Genomic DNA, 20,651 nt, shown 5'->3' with positions numbered 1-20,651 from the left:
TACCACATTTTCTCTATCCATTCTTCAGTTGAGGGGCATCTAGGTTGCTTCCAGGTTCTGGGTATTACAAACAATGCTGCTATGAACATGGTTGAAGAGGAATTGCTGGATCTTGAGGTAGACTGATTCCCATTTTTCTGAGCAACCGCCATACTGATTTCCAAAGCAGTCTTACAAGTTTGCATTCCCACCAGAAATGGAGGAGTGTTCCTCCACATCCTCTCCAGCATAGATTGTCACTGGTGTTTTTTATTTTAGCCATTCTGGCCAGTGTAAGATGGTATCTCAGACTTGTTTTCAGTTGCAATTTCTCTGATGGCCAAGGATTTTGAGCACTTTCGTAAGTGTCTTTCAGCCATTTCAGATTCCTCTGTTGAGAACTCTCTATTTAGTTCTGCACCCCACTTTTTAATTTCGTTGTTTGGTGTTTTGGTGGCTAGTTTCTTGAGTTCATTGTATATTTTGGAAATCAGCCCTCTGTCAGATGTGGGGTTGGTGAATATCTTTTCCCATTCTGTGGGCTGTCGTTTTGTCTTACTGACTGTGTCCTTTGCCTTACAGAAGCTTCTCAGTTTCAGGAGGTCCCATTTATTAATTGAAAATCTCAATGTCTATGCTACTGGTGTAATGTTCAGGAAGAAGTCTTCTGTGCCAACTCATTCAAGGGTATCTCCCATTTTCTCTTCTAAAAGATCCAGTGTGGCTGGATTTATGTTGAGATCTTTGATCCATTTGCACTTAAGTTTTGTGCATGGTGACAGATGCGGATCTATATGCAATCTTCTGCACGTCCGAATCCAGTTGTGCCAGCACCATTTGTTGAAGATGCTATCTTTCTTCCATTGTATAGATTTAGCATCTTTGTCAAAAATAAGGTGTTCATAGGTGTGTGGGTTAAGATCAGGGTTTTCAATTCGATTCCATTGGTCTATCTATTTTTGTGCCACTACCAAGCTATTTTCAGAACTATGGCTCTATAATAGAGCTTGAAGTCAGGGATGGTGATGCCTCCAGAAGATCCTTTATTGTACAGAGTTGTTTTAGCTATCCTGGGTTTTTGTTTTTCCATATAAAGGTGAGTATTGTTCTTTCAAGGTCTGTGAAGAACTGTGTTGGGATTTTGATGGGGATTGCGTTGAATCTGTAGAATACTTTTGGCAAGATTACCATTTTTACTATGTTGATTCTACCTATCCAAGAGCATGGGAGATCTTTCCATTTTCTGGTATCTTCTTTAATTTCTTTCTTTAAAGACTCAAAGTTCTTACTGTACAGGTCTTTCACTTTTTTGGTTAGTGTTACCCCAAGATATTTTTATGTTGCTTGTGGATATTGTGATGGGTAATGTTTCTCTGATTTCTTTCTCATTGTATGTATCATCTGTATATAGTAGGGCTATTGATTTTTTTGAGTTAATTTTGTATCCTGCTACTTTGCTGAAGTTGTTTATCAGCTGTAGGACTTCCCTGGGAGAGTTTTTCGGTTCACTTATGTAGACTATCATATCATCTGCAAATAGTGAAAGCATGACTTCTTCTTTTCCAATATGTATCCCTTTGATCTCCTTTTCTTGTCTTATTGCTCTAGCTAGAACTTCGAGTACAATATTGAAGGGATAAGGAGAGAGTGGACAGCCTTGTTTTGTTCCTGATTTTAGAGGAATCACCTTGAGTTTCTTTCCATTTAGTTTGATGTTGGCTGTTGGTTTGCTGTATGTTGCTTTTATCATGTTTAGATATGTTCCTGTTATTCCTATTCTCTCCAAGATCTTTATCATGAAGGGATGTTGGATTTTGTCAAAGGCTTTTTCAGCATCTAGTGAGATGATAGTGTGGTTTTTCTTTTTCAGTTTGTTTATATGGTGGATTATATTGATGGATTTTCGTATGTTGAACCACCCTTGCATCCCTGGGATGAACCCTACTTGATCATAGTGGATGATTTTTCTGATGTGTTCTTGGATTTGATTCGCCAATATTTTGTTGAGTATTTTTGCATCGATGTTCATGAGGGATATTGGTCTGTAGTACTCTTTTTTAGTTGTATCTTTTTGTGGCTTGGGTATCAAAGTGATTGAAGCCTGGTAAAAAGAATTTAGCAATGCCCCTTCTGCTTCTATTGTGTGGAATAATTTGAGGAGTAGGGGTACTAGCCCTTGTTTGAATTTCTGGTAGAATTCTGCACTGAGGCCATCTGGCCCTGGGCTTTTTTTTGTTGGGAGTCTTTTGATGACTGCTTCTATTTCACTAAGGGTTATAGGTCGATTTAAACTGCTTATCTGTTCTTGATTTAATTTTGGTAAGTGATATCTATCCAGAAAATTGTCCATTTCCTTTAGATTTTCAAATTTTGTGGAGTACAGGTTTTCAAAGTATGACCTGATGATTCTCTGGATTTCCTCAGTGTCTGTTGCTATATCCCCCTTTTCGTTTCTGATTTTGTTAATTATCGTACTCTCTCTTTCTGCCTCTTGGTTAATTTGGATAGAGGCTTGTCTATTTTGTTGATCTTCTCAAAGAACCAACTCTTTATTTCTTTGATTCTTTGTAATGTTTTCCTAGTTTCTACTTTAATAATTTCAGCCCTCAGTTTGATTATTTCCTGGCATCTACTCCTCCATGGTGAGTTTGCTTCTTTTTACTCTAAAGCTTTCAGTTGTTCTGTCAATCCTCTAGTGTGCCTTTTCTTCAGTTTCTTCATGTGGCCACTTAGTGCTGTGAACTTTCCTCTTAGCACTGCTTTCAGAGTGTCCCATAAGTTTGGGTATGTTGTGTCTACATTCTCATTAAATTCTAGGAAGTCTTTAATTTCTTTTTTATTTCTTCCTCAACCCAGGAATGGTACAATTGGGTGTTATTCAATTTCCACGAGTTTGTAGGTTGTCTGCAATTTGTATTGCTGTTGAATTTTACAGCATGGTGATCTCATAAGATACAGGGGATTATTTCAATTCTTTTGTATCTGTGGAGGTTTGCTTTTTTGCCAACTATGTGGGTAATTTTAGAGAAGGTTCCATGTGGCACCGAGAAGAAGGTATATTCTTTTGTGTTTGGATGGAATGTTCTATAGATATGTTAAACCCTGTTGGGTCATAACTTCTGTTAGACCCTTTGTTTCTTTGTTAAGTTTCTGTCTGGTGGTCCTGTCTAGTGGTGAAAGTGGGGTGTGTGTGGTTTTATGTGTGGTTTGAGCTTTAGTAATGTTTCTTTTACAAATGTGGTGCCTTCGTATTTGGGGCATAGATGTTCAGGATTGAGACTTCATCTTGATGGACTTTTCCTGTGATGAGTATGAAATGCCCTCTTCATCTCTTTTGATTGATTTTAGTTTGATTTTGTTAGATATTAGGATTGCTACACCTGCTTGTTTCTTGGGCCCATTTGATTGGAAAATCTTTTCCCAACCCTTTACTCTGAGGTAACGCCTGCCTTTGAAGTTGAGGTGTGTTTCTTTTATCCAATAGAAGGATGGATTCTGTCTTCGTATCCATTCTGTTAGCCTGTATCTTTTTATGGGCAGGTGAAGACCATTGACATCGAGGGATATTGGTGTCCATTGATTGTTGGTTCTTGTTTGTTTTGGATTTATTGGTGGTGGTGTCATTATGTGTGTATTTCGACCTCCTGTTTCTTTTAGTGTTTGGTAAAATTGGATTATCTATTACCTATGTTTTTGTGAGTGTAGTTATCTTCATTGGGTTGGAATTTTCCTTCCAGAACTTTCTGTAGTGCTGGATTTGTGGATATGTATTGTTTAAGCCTGGTTTTGTCACGGAATATCTTGTTTTCTCCATCTATAATGATTGAAAGTTTTGCTGGGTACAGTAGTCTGGGTTGGCAACCATGCCCCCTTAGTGTTTGTAGGATATCTATTCAGGACCTCTGGTTTTCAAAGTTTCCATTGAGAAGTCGGTTGTGATTTCTGATAGGTCTGCCCTTATATGTTACTTGGCTTTTTTCCTTGCTGTTCTTAATATTTTCTCTTTGTTCTGTAGGTTTGGTGTTTTGATTATTATGTGTCGAGGGGACTTCTTTTTGTGGGCCAGTCTGTTTGGTATTCTGGAAGCTTCTTGTACTTTCATAGGCATATCCTGCTGTAAGTTGGGGAAGTTTTCTTCTATGATTTTGTTGAATATGTTTTCTGTACCTTTGAGCTGTATTTCTTCACCTTCTTCTATACCTATTATTCTTAGGCTCGGCCTTTTCACGGTATCCCATATATCCTGGATATTTTGTGTTAGGGATTTGTTGGACTTGAGAGTTTCTTTGGTTGATGACTGTATATCCTATAGTGAGTCTTCAACAACTGAGATTCTCTCTTCCATCTCTTGAATTCTATTGGTTATACTCACATCTTTAGTTCCTGATCATTTATCCAGCCTTTCTATTTCCAGCATCCCTTTGTTCTGTGTTTTCTTTATTGTGTCTATTTCAGCTTTCATGCCTTGAACTGTTTCAAGTGCTTCCTTCACTTGTTTGGTTATTTTTTCTTGGCTTTCTTTAGATTCTTTAAGAGATTTGTTTACTTCTTGAATTTTTTGGTTTGCCTTTTCCTCCGTTTCATGTAATTTTTGCTTGTTTTTTCTTCTATTTCTTTAAGAGATTTTCTTGTTTCCTCTTTAAAGGTCTATATCATCTTCCTAAGATAATTTTTGAGGTCTATGTCTTCTTCATCCTCTGTGTTGGGCTTTTCAGATCTTGCTGGTGTGGAGTCCCTAGATTCTGGTGGTGCCATATTGGTCTTTCTGTTGTTGAGTGTGTTCTTCCCATCCCTTCTTCTAGTGAGTGCAGGTAGTGTCTCTCCCTCTCTCCAGTGGCAGGCAGTAGGCTCAGCCTTTGGCAGCAGCCCAATGGCAGAGGGTGGTGGATGGACAAGGGTGGGGTGTGTCTGGACTCAGGGTGGGCCTTCCTGTCTGGGCAGGTCTATTCTTGCCCAGGTGGGCTCAGGCAGAAGCCAGCAGTGGTTGGTGGGGGAGGTTGGGGAGCAGAGCAGCGCCCAGACTCACCTGAGGCTGGGTCACCCACCATAGGACAGAGCCATTGTGAGTTTTTGTAACCTAGTCATTTCTTTATTTAAAAGAAGATAATTTTGTTTCTGTTGCCAAATATCTAATTATAAATTTTTGGACAGTCAGCAGTTTAAATTTCCCTGTATAAAGTATTTTATATAGATTGCTGCTAATCAGTGACTTCCTTGCTGTGAAGATGTGCAGATGGTCTCTATAAAATCACAATGAAGATGAACATGTAGGCACTCTACTTTCAGAGCTATGACTCTCACTCGGGAGGCTTCACTCACAAACAGCAGCACACCATTCCTATGTGTGCTTCTGAATCAATGCTTCCTACCTTTGTTCCCTGCCTTTAAAGCCAGATAAGATGTTTCTGGGCTCTGTCTCATGCCCTAACTCTACTATAAACACTCAGGGGGGCTTTCTGATGCCCCCAATTCTGTATTTAGTCTCTCTTCTGCTATAATTACCCATCTTTTGTGCTGTGTGCAGGGTTGAACTCCTGTAGAAAGCTTCTCTGACAGCATTTACCACTGCATGCTCCTCCAAACAGCAGAAGTGCCACACCAATGGTTTCACATACACAAGTTCTGCTTCTCAACTCTGCATCTTTGAGTGTGGCATCGCCAGGGATGTGAAGCCTCTTCCTTCCTTCTTTCTACTCCCCAACAATCAACTCATAGTCATTGTTCAAGATTCAGTTCCAGAGAGTCATTCCCAAGAAGTCTCTCATTTCCCTGGGCCTGGGTAAGGTCCCCTTGTCTGGACTTCTTACTCTTTTTTCTTACAATCCTGTATGTGTTGGTAGAAAGGGCCTAGAAGGGCCCAGAAAGGCATAAGAAGGGCTTGCAGACAAAATGTTCTTGTCTCCGTCACCTCTGTATCCTTGAGGCCTGATGCAGAACCTGTGCTATTGTCACCTAGAGAATCTAATGAATGGCATTCCATGAAGCTTCATAAATGTAGAAACTATCCCTTGGCTTCTACTCTTCATCCCTTTCTTCCTTGTCTTTCCTATGCACTCTGTAGCACCTGCATTCCCTTGTAGGGATTCAACAAGTGTTTAGAACCAAGATATATTAGGTTTGGGCAAATAAAGAGCATAATAAGCTTTTCAGTTGCTAAAGACTGAAACAATACTAACTGCTGTAGCATGGCAACAATTTATTCTTTTTAAAAAGTATTTCCATTTTTTGTCACAGGACTATTCACAATTATTTGTCTAAAGTGAATATGAGAGAAAAAGAAATACAGGAAGAATGATTCTGTAATATCAGCAAATTCACCTAACTAATGTGCCATGGCAACAGGCAATTGGTAAAAGCAGCACTTTGTGTGTAAGTAAGAAAACATCATGAAACCCCATAGAAAGATGGATTTTCAGGTTATTAGAGAGAAGACTGGGCAGAAAGGGAAATGACATGTGTAGGTCTATATTTGTCTACATAGCACTTGTATAAAATCTGATTTAGGGCTAATGTGCTCCCATGATGATGGCCTCTACTACAAAACCAAATCAGTGTGTTGTGTTAAGGCAAAAGCTAATTTCTTTCCTCTATTCTGGGATTAACTGTTTTATCAGTAAATTTAAAAATAAAAGAGAAGCACATGCCTTTGGAGAGCTTTCTAAGAGCTTGCCATCTAATTACAGCCAGACTCATTTCCTTCCTTTTCATCTAGTGTCTTCAGAGCAGTTCCCATCAATTGTCTTTACAACTTGGCCTCAGACCCCCTGCAGCACCTAGCTGTCTCCCCAGTGTGATTCTAGAGCACTCACTAATATACCCATGTTCACTGGGGAGAGCCTCCCCTGTCCATTTTCATTGATGCCCAGCCTTTGTTAAGTCAGCTGTACAGAGCCTCACTTTTGACTCAGTGACCACTATAAAGCCACAAACTATTTATATACTCAAGAGGCCTGATACTCCATAAAACTCATCACAGCTCAATGCTATCCACCAATCCTAGTGATTTCAAAACAAAACAAAACAAAATACCAAAGGCCACATTCACTACTACCTTAACTTTCAGTGCCCAACCAGAGTCATGAGTAGCTTACTGGCAGACATATATTTTCAGAAAGGCATTGTTGGGCCATCACCACCCACCGTGAGATATTATGGAGTGCACCTGGATGGTGTAGCTCAGTTACTGGCTGTACCTGTGTGATGCAATCAAGAGAGACCATAAATAAGAATGGATGAGGCTGCTGCTCGCATAATACAGCATTTGGTCTTACAGTTAAGTTCCTGCATAATTAAAGGGAGTACAATCTAAAATAACAATGCAAAGTATAGTACAGTAAATGCATTAATCAGTGACACAGTCAATTTTTGTCATTATAAAGTATCATATGCTATGTGTAAGCACTATACTTTGTTAGGATTGGTATGTTTTCTAACACCAACACACAATGTAAGTAATATATTGTGCTGTGGCAATATGGCAACTAGAACATAACATATGAGCAATAGAAATGCATCAACTCCATAGTAGTATTATGTGACCATGACTCCATATGCAATCCATTGCTAACTGAAACATCATTATAAAACACATGACTGTAATCGAAAACAAAGTGATTAAGCCCTTTGTCCAGTCCTCTACACCATCTCCAGGCTTTCAGTGTCTAAGAAATGCCAGAGGGCTTTTCATCATAGATGTCCAAAGGAAAGCTATGTCTTCATCTCTACCTGCCATCATTTTTTTAGATTTCCAACCTGTAGTATTCTCAACTATGGTCACAAAGCTCATTCGGGGACATGGTAGTCTTGCAGGTTATCTATCTACACAGCTGCATTTATTGACCCTAATTCACCTGATTAGGGACTCAGAAGTTTCTGGACTTTTCACCTGGCACCTAAAGCTTAGGTTGGTTGATGTAATGTGAAATGAGAGTTTAAAGCGTTTTTTAAAAGGAAAAATTTTGATGTGTTTATTTCTAAAAATGTTTACTCTTTTCTGTAGAGATTGAAGGATTGACTTTCCATAAAGGTCACTCATTTGTATACTAATTCAATAAACATCTACCAAGGGCCTCCTGGGTGTCTTTCATTGTGAAAGAAACTGAAGATATATCTGTGAACCAAAATTTACAATAGAGAGAGGAAGAAAGATAATAGACAGATAGATAGCCTTTGGTGAGCATTGTGAAGTGACAGTACTGGATAAGCAATAGAAAGGTGTATTGTTTTCTTCTTATTGCTATGTAAATGTGCTCAACACAAGAAACTTGAGAAAGAAAGGCTTTAGGATTTATTCTAGCTCACGGTTTGAGGGTACAGTCCATTGTGGTGGAGATGGCATGGCAGCAGGAACATGAGACAGACAACTAGTCACATTGAGTTTGCAGTCAAGAAACAGGGAGATGCAAGCTGGTGCTCAACTAGCTGTCTCCTTTGATCTTTTTACTCAGTCTAGGACTCTAGGCCATGGATGGATGATGCCACCCACATTCAGAATCCCTCCTCTGTCAAACCTTTCTGGAAATCCTCACAGAAACTCCCAGAAGTGAGTTTCCATGGTGATTCTAAATCCATTAAATTCAACGATAAAGTATCACAAAGAGGACCCCTAAGAACTGTTATTGTGGGGAAAATAAAGCCATTCAGTGTCTACAAGTGCCTACCCAAGGCCTATATTCCATACCCCACCACCCTTCCATCCTGAAATATTTTGCAATAAATCCTGAGCATTGTTTCATTTCCTTATGATGGTTTTAATATGACTCTTTACCAGTAAAAGGAAGTGAACGTTGGATGCTATAACCAAGGAAAGTGTCTCTAAGGGAGTGTTCAAGAAAAATGATATGTGTGAATGGCAAGGAGAGTTATCGAAGTTTAAAAATCTTTGGATAGTTTAGAATATGAAAAATGGCCAACCAAATACCATGGATGTTGTGATGGTGTGAATGTACTCAATCATAAAACATTGGTATGCCTATAGGAGATAAAATGGATAAAAATATTATAGTAAGACTTACAAGGGGTTACTACTCAATGCTAGGAATCCTTCCAGTATGTTTTATGAATTGGTTCATATAAATGTCTAGTTTTTATTGTTTTATTTCATGACTTTGCATGTATGTGGTCCTAAGGTTTGAATCCATGACCTCATGCATGCCAAGTACATGCTCTACCATTGAACTGCACCATCAGCCTTGAGACATGTGTCTTTTTACAATTTTAGGAAGTCATAATTTATTCCCATTTTACTAAAGTTGGAGAAACTCAGAAATAGAAGGAACCTAAGAACAGCTTCAGAATCTAGTTCCAGAATCCAGGTTCTCAATCATTGCACTATACTACTTCCCCTTTAAGCTAGAATGCCCCTTTAATTGCCAGTCACATTTCTGTTCAACTCTGAACAGGTCCAGGTGCACAGATCACAGCAGTTCAGGTATCTTGGAATCTACCCCATCGTCTCTCACTGCTTCCAACTACAGACTGCCACCCCTCGGAGACTGGAGATGGATCACTGGATAGTTTACCTTTTCTTCACTTCCTTTACAGCCAAATTTCTTTGCCTATTTAAATATAAGCCCCCATGAGACAGGGAACATATCAGTCTGTCATTCATTACCATACAGAGCCCTAAACATGTCGGGTACTGAATAAGTGCTTGCAGGCTAAAGAAATGAGTAAGTGAAAGGCTGTATGTGATATCTGTAACTACAGGACACACATTACTGTTTAAAAGGATAACTGTTGATTCACTTATAGTTCTGTCATGCAATGTAGTTGGCTGTTATCCCTACACCAAGCAATTCTCCAGTTCTCTGTAAATGCCAACAATAATTCCTACTGTTTCATTCAATTCTGAGGCTAATTATCTGAAGTTAGTGCAGGCCTCACAAATAAAAGGCATAACCTCACCAGATCAACACACACACACACCACCACCACCACCACCACCACCACCACACCACTTGCATATTCGTGTGTCAACTGTAAGCATTGGATCCCCAGGCTGTCTTGGTTTCTCTTTCTTTTGGCTGCAACTCAGATTCCCATCAGTATCCCAGATACCACAGTTCCGTGGTACTATAAATCACAGAACACAGGAAAATATGTTTCCTAGTTCTGAGGAGTATTAGGAAGAATGCAAATGAACAACTAGATCAGTGGTTCTCAACCTGTCTCAGATCAGCTCTCCTGCATATTAGATATTTACATTATGGTTCATAACAGCAGAAACATCACAGTAATGAAATAGCAACAAAGTAATATTATGGTTGGGGTCACCACAACATGAGGAACTGTATTAAAGGGTGGAAGCATTAGGAAGACTGAGAACCACTGAAGTAGATGAAAGGACTCGCTGGCAAGATCCAGAAGATCCTGAGTGCAAGAGCTTCTGTGTCTATGTGGTTTGGGGCATGGCACCCTCCCTTTCAGTCTATGAACTCTCCAAAACTCATTGTATGTATGATGGAAGCTTTGAAATCAATTAGTACCCTCTCAGGCTCTCTTCAATCCCTGGAAGGCAGGGGTGACCTGAAATTTCTAAGCCTCTGACAGCATATCTCAATGGCTCTACTGGAAACTAGCCTCCAACCTCCAGAGTCAACTCATAAGCTTAAGCTCAGGTGAGGTATAAAGAGGACTTATAAGTAATACTCAACTGCTCTTTCTATTCATAACACTCAGAAATTCCAAGGATTTAAGAGCTCCACGATAATGAAAGGGGGTGAGAACCAACTGTACATTTGTTATCATGTCAGAAAATCCCTGAGATCGATTGGAATTCCAAATTTTCATGAGCTGTTCCCACCCCTCTGCTTCAACAACTCTCAAATTCCAAAGGCTTGCTTAGGCTACAAAATTCATTTTTCCTCATGAAACAAGAGACAACCAAACCTGGGGGATCCAGACCTCAGTTACTCACGGGGTTCTGTAAAGTGATGACTGTCAGGTGTGAAAAATGAAGTCCCAGCATCCTTTATATTGGGGTAGGACAAGTCTGAGGCCATGTTCACACTCCAGAACCCTGCAGGAACAGGCTTCTCTTCTCCCTGACATGTTGCTTGGGAATCAACAAACGCATTACATTATTTTCTAAATTTCCTGTTTGACAATATGACTGTGTACCATGCTTGTCAGTTTATCATTAAAATAAAATTAATTCCAGAAGTATGTAGAAATTGATGTGATTTCATGTTGATGAACCAAAGTATTTTAGGATATTAAAGTGCTTCAGACCATCTCATCCCCAAAGGTCACTAAAGACCTTTGTTTGCTTGGCAGATGTTGAACGGACAGCATTTAACACAGAGCCATCTCTGTAGTACAGCAGGAAGTGAGAGAGCCGAGGATCAGTTCAGTATGAAAACTGTTTTCCAGCTGTTCTAAGGGTCTCACACAGCAGTAATCACAGACAAGGGAGAAAGCCTCCCAGTATAAAACACATGGAAAGTAGCTCATTAAGAGGAATAGAGCCACGCATCCGAGTGTCTACTGGAATTCCTCTCACCACCTTAAGAACTGAGGAGCAGAAGTATGGATTTGGTTAAAGAGTCCCAAAGGCACAAGAAACATGCTACTTTCCCACATATAGGAAGAAGGAAAGCCAAAATCTTAATTATGCAAATGAACTAAAAACTGCAATGTTTTCCTGGCTGTTTCTAAACAACCAGTGAAAGTCATGTGAACCTTAAATGAGGGGTCAGTTGTGATAAATACATTTCTCAGTGTCCTTATTTCAAATGAAACGGGACCAAACACCCAGACTCTAAACTGAAAAGTTAGTAGCAAAAAGTACTGTTCCTAAACCCACACATTGTAAAATCCACATGGCTCAAAAGGAGAATGATAGAACCATAGATTATGGTCAATTATTCACCAGGAAGGTTTTGAGCTTATGAACCCAGAAAGCCAAAAAATATCAGATACCATAACACAGCTAAACTGCATCATTGTGCTGTCTTATTTACGTAAATGAGTTTTACTATTATAATTTAATCAGCACTGTTTCTTCCAAAATTTTGTGACTGCTTATATCCAACTTCAAGAAACATGAATCTTTTATCAAGATGCAGGATAGCAGTCTCTCAGAATAACAGAGAAAAGTGTTCTTCTGTCCTGTGGTGACATCTGTGATGGTGACATCTCTAGATGATGTACATGACACTTCAGAAGGCTGCTTTTTGGAAGATTTATTAATTTTCTATCATAATCTGATGTCCATAGACAACAAAGAGATGCACAGAACATATAGACCAGGAAATATGGACATTTTCTCCTGAGATCAGCACCTAATAACCACACTAAATAATTGTAGGTAGAGACAAGGAAGATCAGGAATTCAAGGTGATCCTTGGATACACAGAACATTTGAGGCCATCCTGGATTACATGAAACCAGAGAGAGAGAGAGAGAGAGAGAGAGAGAGAGAGAGAGAGAGAGAGATCATTGTAAACACCAAGGGTTATTTTTCTCTAATCTTTTTATTGCATACCTTCGCTATCTAATAAGCAACTGCAAGATAAACTACTTCACAAATGTTTTGACATGAACCAGGAATTAAGTTGCAAAGTGAATGCTTTAAGGCAGTTTTTTAAAATGTTATAAACTAAGTCTGGGGAATAATGCATGGCAAAGAAAGTTGTGTCTTCTCTGACTTCTCTGTCACTTACCAATCCTAGCTCCAGAATCAGAGTGCTGCTCTCTTACTGATGCACAAGTCCCAGAGATGTGACACAAAGCGGTGGCAACTGTTTCAAATCCTTTTTTTGTTTTGTATACCTTCTAGTGATCTACATCTAAAGAGATTTTTTTATATACCTTTTTAAGATTATAGAACTCACCTCATCTAGTTACCATGTCAGTTGGCTAGTATTTTCCCTAAGCTACCCTTTAAAAGTAACAAGGCCAGACATGGGGATACAAGCCTAGAACCACAGCACTGGGGAAGGTAAGGCAGGATAATCTCAAGTTGGAGTCCATCCTGGGTTACAAAGGAAGATCCTACTCAAAAAAAAAAAAAAAATCAGGAAAATCTACAGTAAAATGTGTAGTGTCAGTGTGAGCTATTTTTGTATATGTAAAGCTCTTACCTGCATACTCTCATTTGATTCTCACTATACTCTTATGAGTTCTATCATTTTCCCAGGAAACAAAGGAAGGGTTGGAGTTTCTTACGTCTACTGAGCCCATCTGCTTTTGCAGCCTGACTCTCCCCTGCCTGGACAGGGGAAAGCTGAGGTTTGGTGCCCTACTTCAACACTACACAGTTATATCTAAAATTATTCTGTTAATGTAGTTCTTAAAACCCTAGAAGGGGAAATGTCTTAGGAAATGGGGGTTTCGGTGAGTGGAGTGTTAGACCAGCATGGATCCCATAGCCAGGGCTTGATGTGCTCAGGATGTAAAGTGAAAAGTCACATTTGATACAGATCCTTACTCTGAGCCCTCCTGTATTTATAGCAGGAACACACTAGAATCAGCATGTCCTGAACTGATCTGTTGAAAACACACCATGTAATACAGTTGGACTTTTTCCGGGCTGCCTTTTCCTGGTAGGTACATAGGCAATGAAAGATAAGAAGGCATAAGCTTGGCAGCCGCTTCAAAGTGCCCAGATGGCCCTAAAACATCACCATGCTCATTATATACATTTATTGTGCATGAGCTCACAGCTGTCCAAATCTACCCTGAGTCTCCAATCAAGAAGAAATAGTGATAGGAACACTGCTAATGTGACATGACTGTGGACAACACAGAGTGACATGGCCTGAGGTGATGGCCCTTCCCCCCTCCCCTGCCACTTATCTTAATGGCAGTGCATCCCTGCCCAGGAAGTCACAACCAGAAGACTCAAGAAGTATTTGGAAAGCCGTATACCCCAGTCTTACACTGACTTGTACCACAAGGGTCACATTGGGTGTCAGTATTCTAGCTCTTGAGCATGGCCACTCAGACTTCTTCCTAGAACCAGACACCATTCACAAATACAAAGCAGGAAGCTAGCTGGACAGGAATTCAGAAAGTCACCCAGAGGTATATAGCTCAGTGAGAAAGTACTTGTCTAGTATATACAAGGCCCTGGGTTGGTTCTGCAAAACAGAACAATAACAACAACAAAAATCATCCAAGTTATCATTTTTCCCTTTAAGATGGAAAGACAATGCATGCAAGCACCAATACCCACATGTGTTCACACACAGAGACATACACAAATGTCATTAAAGGCAGCGAAATCATAGGACCAGGATACAGAAGAAATAAGCAATGTCAGTAAACAAACATACTTCTGTGGTGGTTGAGCAATCTCCTAAAACACCCATTACCCATTTTTAACCCTTAAACATAAAGACTCAGAAGTCTTTTTAAGGAATTGCTTTGCTTTATATTCAAAATGAGTTCTTTGTGAAGTATAAGATTTTGCAGCAAATACAAAGGACTATTGGTAAACAATACACAGGTGTCTTAGACACAGTGAGTTCTCAATTTCCACTATTGTACCACACTCAGAGAGTCAGTCCATCATTCCCTAGATGATATGTTGGTTGACCTAGAAGATACCAAAGAAGTACTTTACAATTATGAAAATTGTGTTCTTCTTTATATAGGAATAACTGCTTATCTTCTAAAGATAAAATATTCTATGTACAAACTTAAAAATTTTGCCCACAATCAGTGACAAGATTGTCTTTTCAAAATTAAGATCAAACTTCACATAAATTAATCATTCTTTGGGGGTTAAGAAGTATATTTTAAGTTTCCAAGAATTTTGTTATGATTTCAGCTTCATGCATAAAAACAGTACACGCAGAGCCTTCTCCAAGGAGCTCAGAGTGGATCGACAGTATGTGCTGTCTGTACTGGGAGCTAGAGCTACTGTTCTCCAAGAACACAATATGGACCATCCGTGTGGGTGTTCAAACTACAACAAGAAGCATTTCTTCTTAACATATCCCACTCCTCAGCCATAGTCATTCTAAAGACATACTCACAATACCAAGATCAAGGCTACCCACAATGTTAAATGCCATGGTGGTAATCTAGGATAGAGCAGGGTTTCCTACTAGGCTAAAGAACTAATTTTTTCTCCTTAAAAAACTCATAATATTTTTTAGGAGAGAGATAAAAACAAAAAAACATAAAGTAATGAGTTGAAAGTGGATTTTTCTTTCTAAAACAATGCGCTGGGTCTATGAGATTTGGTTCTAAGTAAATAAAGAATCAGATAAAGATATATGTTAATAAAAGCTATTAAATTCCCTTTTTTTCATTTCCCCTGATTATTTCCTTCCTCAACAGATAATGTAAAACTCTGGGCAAATTTCCAAAATAATTAAGTCACAGAGTATCTTTTCAGAGGAAAAGAAAGAAGAAAAGGGGAAAACAGAGAGTAGAGAAGAATTAAAAATGTTTAAAAAGTAGAAAGAAAGTTTAAAAATAGCAATAATAAAAGAGGAGTTCTGGAAGAGCCAAGACTTGAACTAAGTATGATTTTAATTCTTTTCCACCAGGTCTTAGCCTTGGCAGGACTTTGCTAAAATGCAGGCATTTCATGGATGTGGAAACTGGTGATGGAAAATGCATTATTATACACAATTGTTGTACTTGAGAGAAACTATACGGAGGAAAAAAATAACACCCTAGAATAAATACAAATGAAATTCATGTATCAAAACCAATACTGTGAAAATAGTTTAAATGTTTCTTGAATTTATATCTAGTCATTAACCTAAATGCAGATTTTAGTTCATGCCACCCTTCTGCCTCATGGTCAGAAGGCCTGAAAACCTGTGGGGTGGAAAATTGGCAGGATAAAGAATATTGAATTGGTCTCCATGGAAAAACAGAATTTGGCAGCCATAACCTCCTCCCTGTGCTGGTCTCTTTCTCACTTCTGTTTATTCCTTCCTGCTAAACCTTTGTCCCAGGAAAGAGACCACACATTAGGTAAAGCAGGGAGCAAATGTCAGCCTGACCATTCACCAGTGACTTTGAATCTCTCCTCAACATAAGGCCCAAGTGTCCAGGCTCTCTGACATTGATGAAGCTGGACTTCTGCTGATTTTGGTTGCTTCTAACCTCAAAAGGGAACTGAGGTGGGAAACCTGCCTCACACAAATGGACCTGAAGAAACTATGATTCCTACATGGAAATGATAAATCCATACACAATGCCATGGACATCCATTTCCTATACCCGTCCTGCTTCACTCTCATGATGATTCCAAGGAAGGCTGACATTTCCTTGGAATTTTATTTTGTGATCTTCCCCCGATTCAGGCCAAATCTCTCGTAGGTTGTCCCCCCAGCCAAGGCTCCACAGAGCAGTCAGCTTTAGTGGACAAAGTCCCCACCTGGTCCCTGGCCTCCTGTGATCAGTCAAGGAATCCCATACTGGGGCCTTGCAGTGGGTTCGGGGCTCTATGCATGAGCAGGCTGGAGGGAGTGTTGTGTTGTTGTGTGGTTACTCTGCCTCATGGTGGTTTTCATCCTGATCTTTTCTTTCTTTGCAGCTGGTTAATAATCCTCTAGCAAGTCAGGCCGCCGCTGCTGCAGCAGCCATGGGCTCCATAGCAAGCTCACAGGCCTTTGGCAATGCCCTCTCCAGCCTTCAGGGGGTCACAGGTCAACTAGTTACTAATGCACAAGGACAGGTGAGTGGGAGATGGGAGCCAAGAGTGAATTTTTATGGCAGATTGAACTCAGAAAGGAAATGAATTTCTTTTGCATGACAGTGATATGTAGCTGCATCTATTTGAGGCAAATAAATAATGTTTACTAGCAATGTCAAGAATAGGAGAGGGGTTGGGAAGTGTTTCTATATTTTAGAAGCAAGATTTTTCTTTCTTCCCCCTAAAATGTCAAGGTTTTATTTTGGTTTTGTTTTGTGAAATGACTAGTGTTATGACCCGAGTTAAAGAATTTCTCTCTCTCTATTGCAATGTTCTTGGAAATAAGCAATCAAGAATTGGATTTTGGAAAGAAAAGCTTGCTTTGTTTTTTATTTTTCACTTTTAAAAAATATGATGTAATGAAGGAAACTAGTATCTTCTGCTGGTTACTCTGATATGTCTAAACTAACCTCAGTAAATCCAAGATCTGTATGTGTAGGGAGTTAATGCAAAGTCCTATTGAAGCCACAGAAGGAAAGGGGGACGATAGGTGTCAGCTGCCATTCAACCCCTCGCTCTCTCACTGATTTTTGGGGAGTCAGAAAGTCTCTTGCATGCCTGTGGATTATCTCTAACCTGTCAGGTCCACTAAGCCCTCCCCATATCACAGGAGAGCACCCATTCTCCAACTAGGTTTATGTGTCCATGTCATGTTCATCTATATGATATGTGATCAGTAGTCCTAAAAGCTTCAGAAAACAGCAGAGCAGAGTGGAAGCTGATGATGTTAATGTGCCCTCCAATGGAAAGCAGAGTCCAGCCTCAGGGGTTAGTGACTTCAGTTTTCCAGTGTGGCCATCTATGGTCACAGACCACTATTTCTTTACCAGACAGTGTGCTTACCTAACTCCCTGCTACAGAGCTCTGCAAAACCAAGAATCATGTCCTAAACTCTGTTGGTTTTTTTTTATTTTACATAAAGCATAAGCAAAGATGCATTATACACTAAACCATCTCTATCTACAGCCCAGGGAAAGAAAAAGCTGACCTTGTTATATTTCCTGGGCGGCTGTAGGATTGTCCCAGCAGAGGCTCGAGGGCTGAACGATGGAGCTTGTCAAAGAGAGGCCCCATGTAATGAATCATCTTATCACAGGTGCACACCACACATATTAAAGGAGGGTTGTCTGAACAGTGTGCCCTCTACAGTAACCTTTCCATGTCTGCTTTAACCCTTGTTCCAATTCCTTTTCATCAAAGGATCATTTTATGCAGCCAGCTCTAAGTTGAGGTTCTCAAAAGCATATTAAAATTTGTGGAGGGCTGTAGTAATGGGGTGGAAGAAAAGTGGGTTTTAATATCTATAACTCGGGCCCATGCTGGAAGCAGCTTCCTAGAGCTATGCCCAGAAATAAAGCAACTCATGATGTAAATTTTAACCATTGAAGGTCGAAACCAAATCTATCCACAGATAGGCATTTCCTTCTATTCTGCTCTACCATCCAAGTGAAATAGACTATTATGCCCTCCACGTGGAGAAATGTTTTATTCTAAGGGACTATTATGTCTTCCTTTTCAAATGCTTTGGTGGCTGATTAGCCAGTGATAACTTCTTAAGAGCCAGAGTCCCTACCTTTGTCACCCTAATCCCTGGAATATCTCTCCCAGCCCACAAGAATCCCAAGTTAAATACTCACCAGGGTGGTGTAGACATTGAATCAGAGTTGATTTTAGTGTCTTTTTCATTATTATTTTACAAGTTGTGTAAGGATGGCTTATTTGCATTTATAGTAAATACATTTTCTAAGGTGGACATCTACTACCATAAAAGTAGGTAAAAAATTTGAAATGTGTATTTCTTTATCTTGTGTTAATGTGATACAAAAAAAAGATGAATGTGTGGAACCAGGTTAGTACAATTTGCCTTGCTTTTCATACTCTGCCACCTAGGATTGCCACACTCCATTTATTTTTAATTTTTTAAAGTCTCTGTAGAGGTTTCCCAGACAGATGTAAAGAAAACACTCTTTGAATATTTAGAACTCTTTTATTGGAGTTCTTGATGTCAACTCTTTTTATATTTGGAAGTTTATCCAAGAAAAATGGCGTTACTGTGCAAACCTAGGTTTGAGAAGCAAGGTTTATTGATAGTAACATGGACAGATGGGAAGATTCTTTCCACACAAGTAGGAGCATTGTCATTCAAATGTCTATCCTTGCCCTCACTCCCTAAGATTCTTTCTGCACCTGATAAACAAAACACAGGATTTAAGAGACCTAAATGAGCCTTCAGGCCAACACAGGGATGGGTCTAAGTACCAATTCTCTCTGGTTTTCTTAGCTTCAGACAGAGGCTTAGCTTACCCAAGCCTGTTCTTAACCCTCAAGGAGTCATCTAATGCAGGCCACAATCATGGCTGCTAAATCAGCCTCTGTTCTATGTCTGAATCTCCTTCAGACTATTGGCCTTTGGGTCACAACAGCAAGAAATCTCACCATCTGGGTCTTGCTATTTCACTTGCCTGCCTTGGAATCTGTGTTTTCCAGAAACTAGATCCCAGTAAAGGCGTAGATACAATATGTGGATGTGTTGAAGAATGAGATTTTCTGCCATTTTTCGCCCCCAGCCTCTAGTCTTAAGGAAGACAGAGAAAACTCTCCTCCATCTTCATGCTTTTCTTACTTTGCCCCCTCATAACTATTAATTGTAAGGACAGACAGTATGCACCAGAGTTAACAATTTAACAGACAGGACAAGGCAAGAAGGTAGTCATTGTCTCCTGGTAACTAGTAGCCAGCCATTGACATTGGTTGCAGCACTACTGAGAACATTATATCCCTCTTTACTTCCTGGATCACAGACCTGAGCATGAAGAAAAAGAATAAGTAGTAGGGTGAGGGATTTAATTCCAAGTACAGTCTGAACAAATTCCTTGAGCCCTCAGAGCCTCAGTTTTCCTAACTACATAATAAAATCTGAGTAAAGCCTGCTAGGAAGATGGCTCATCAGTAAAGTGCTGGCCATGCAAGAGGGAGGATCTGAGTTCACTCTCCAGGACCCATATAAATCTGAGCATGACATCACAACCTTGTAATCCCAGCACTGGAGAGGTGGAGACGTAAGGATACCTGGTTTGCTTGACGGCAGCCTAATAGATGACCAATGGTCAAACTATCCTAATAAGATAAGTTGTCTCAAAAAGCAAGTAGACAGTTCCTGAATAATGACACCCAAGCTTGACCTCTGGCTTCTACACAGACAAATGCACACACACACACACACACACACACACACACACACACACACACACACTAAATCCATAGGTTATGAAGATTAAATGAGATCATGTCTTTAAATTACCTCCTAGGAGCTTAAGAACACAACTAAGATTCAATAAACAGTGCCACAGTTATCATCACCATGGTTCATAGTGGTGTTCGGATATGCAGCAAGAGGTAGTAGTATGGTGTGCAGGCAACAGAAAGGGATCTGCATTCAGGCTGCTGTTCGCTAGCCAAGAGGCCTTGGCTGATCTCTTTATTCTCTTTGTGCCATGATTTCTCTTCTGAAAAATGGGGGAATACTGACATCGTTCCACCGGATTAAAGTGGTTTCAATGAGGTCAGTCTCTTAGTCAAGATCTCAGAGCCAGCAGCCAGTCAATGCTAATCAAGCTGAGCATGAATCAAATGAACATCTTACTTTGGTGAATAGATGAAGGTTCTGAGGTTGTGTGAATATCAGTAGAGGGATGTTAAGTCATCTTGAGGCATCTCAACCTTTCTCAGAACAGTGCACGAGGGTGGAGAGTGAGTGTGCCCATGTGTGTTCCTAATAGTGTTTTGAGGAATTGGCAAGTAGATTTACCATCAATTTGTTCAGCTACAAAACTGCTTCCCTTGGGTCCTTGGCAATATCTTCTTATTGGCATTATTACAGAAAAGTAAAAGCAAATGAAATTTTATTTTATCCTGGGGTTAAGGAAAGCATTTTACATTTTAACTGAAGCTCGTGACTGTTTCCTGATGAAATCACATCCTCCACCACTGTGAAGCTTTCCTAGGTGGC

General features: G+C 39.8%; 1 protein-coding gene across 1 annotated transcript in view; it reads left to right on the top strand.

Annotated features, from left to right (window-relative positions):
• Pou6f2 (POU class 6 homeobox 2) overlaps positions 1-20,651 on the top strand; it is a 492,516-nt gene that overhangs the window by 434,446 nt on the left and 37,419 nt on the right. The window contains exon 6 of the mRNA XM_027409383.2: positions 16,484-16,624. Coding sequence (XP_027265184.2) covers positions 16,484-16,624 — 141 coding nt within the window. The remainder of the gene's footprint in view (positions 1-16,483; positions 16,625-20,651) is intronic.

This window comes from Cricetulus griseus, chromosome 3, assembly GCF_003668045.3.
Source record: "Cricetulus griseus strain 17A/GY chromosome 3, alternate assembly CriGri-PICRH-1.0, whole genome shotgun sequence".
NCBI lineage: Eukaryota > Metazoa > Chordata > Mammalia > Rodentia > Cricetidae > Cricetulus > Cricetulus griseus.
The sequence above is the reverse complement of the archived record's forward strand: the minus strand, read 5'-3'. Positions and strand labels throughout refer to the sequence as shown.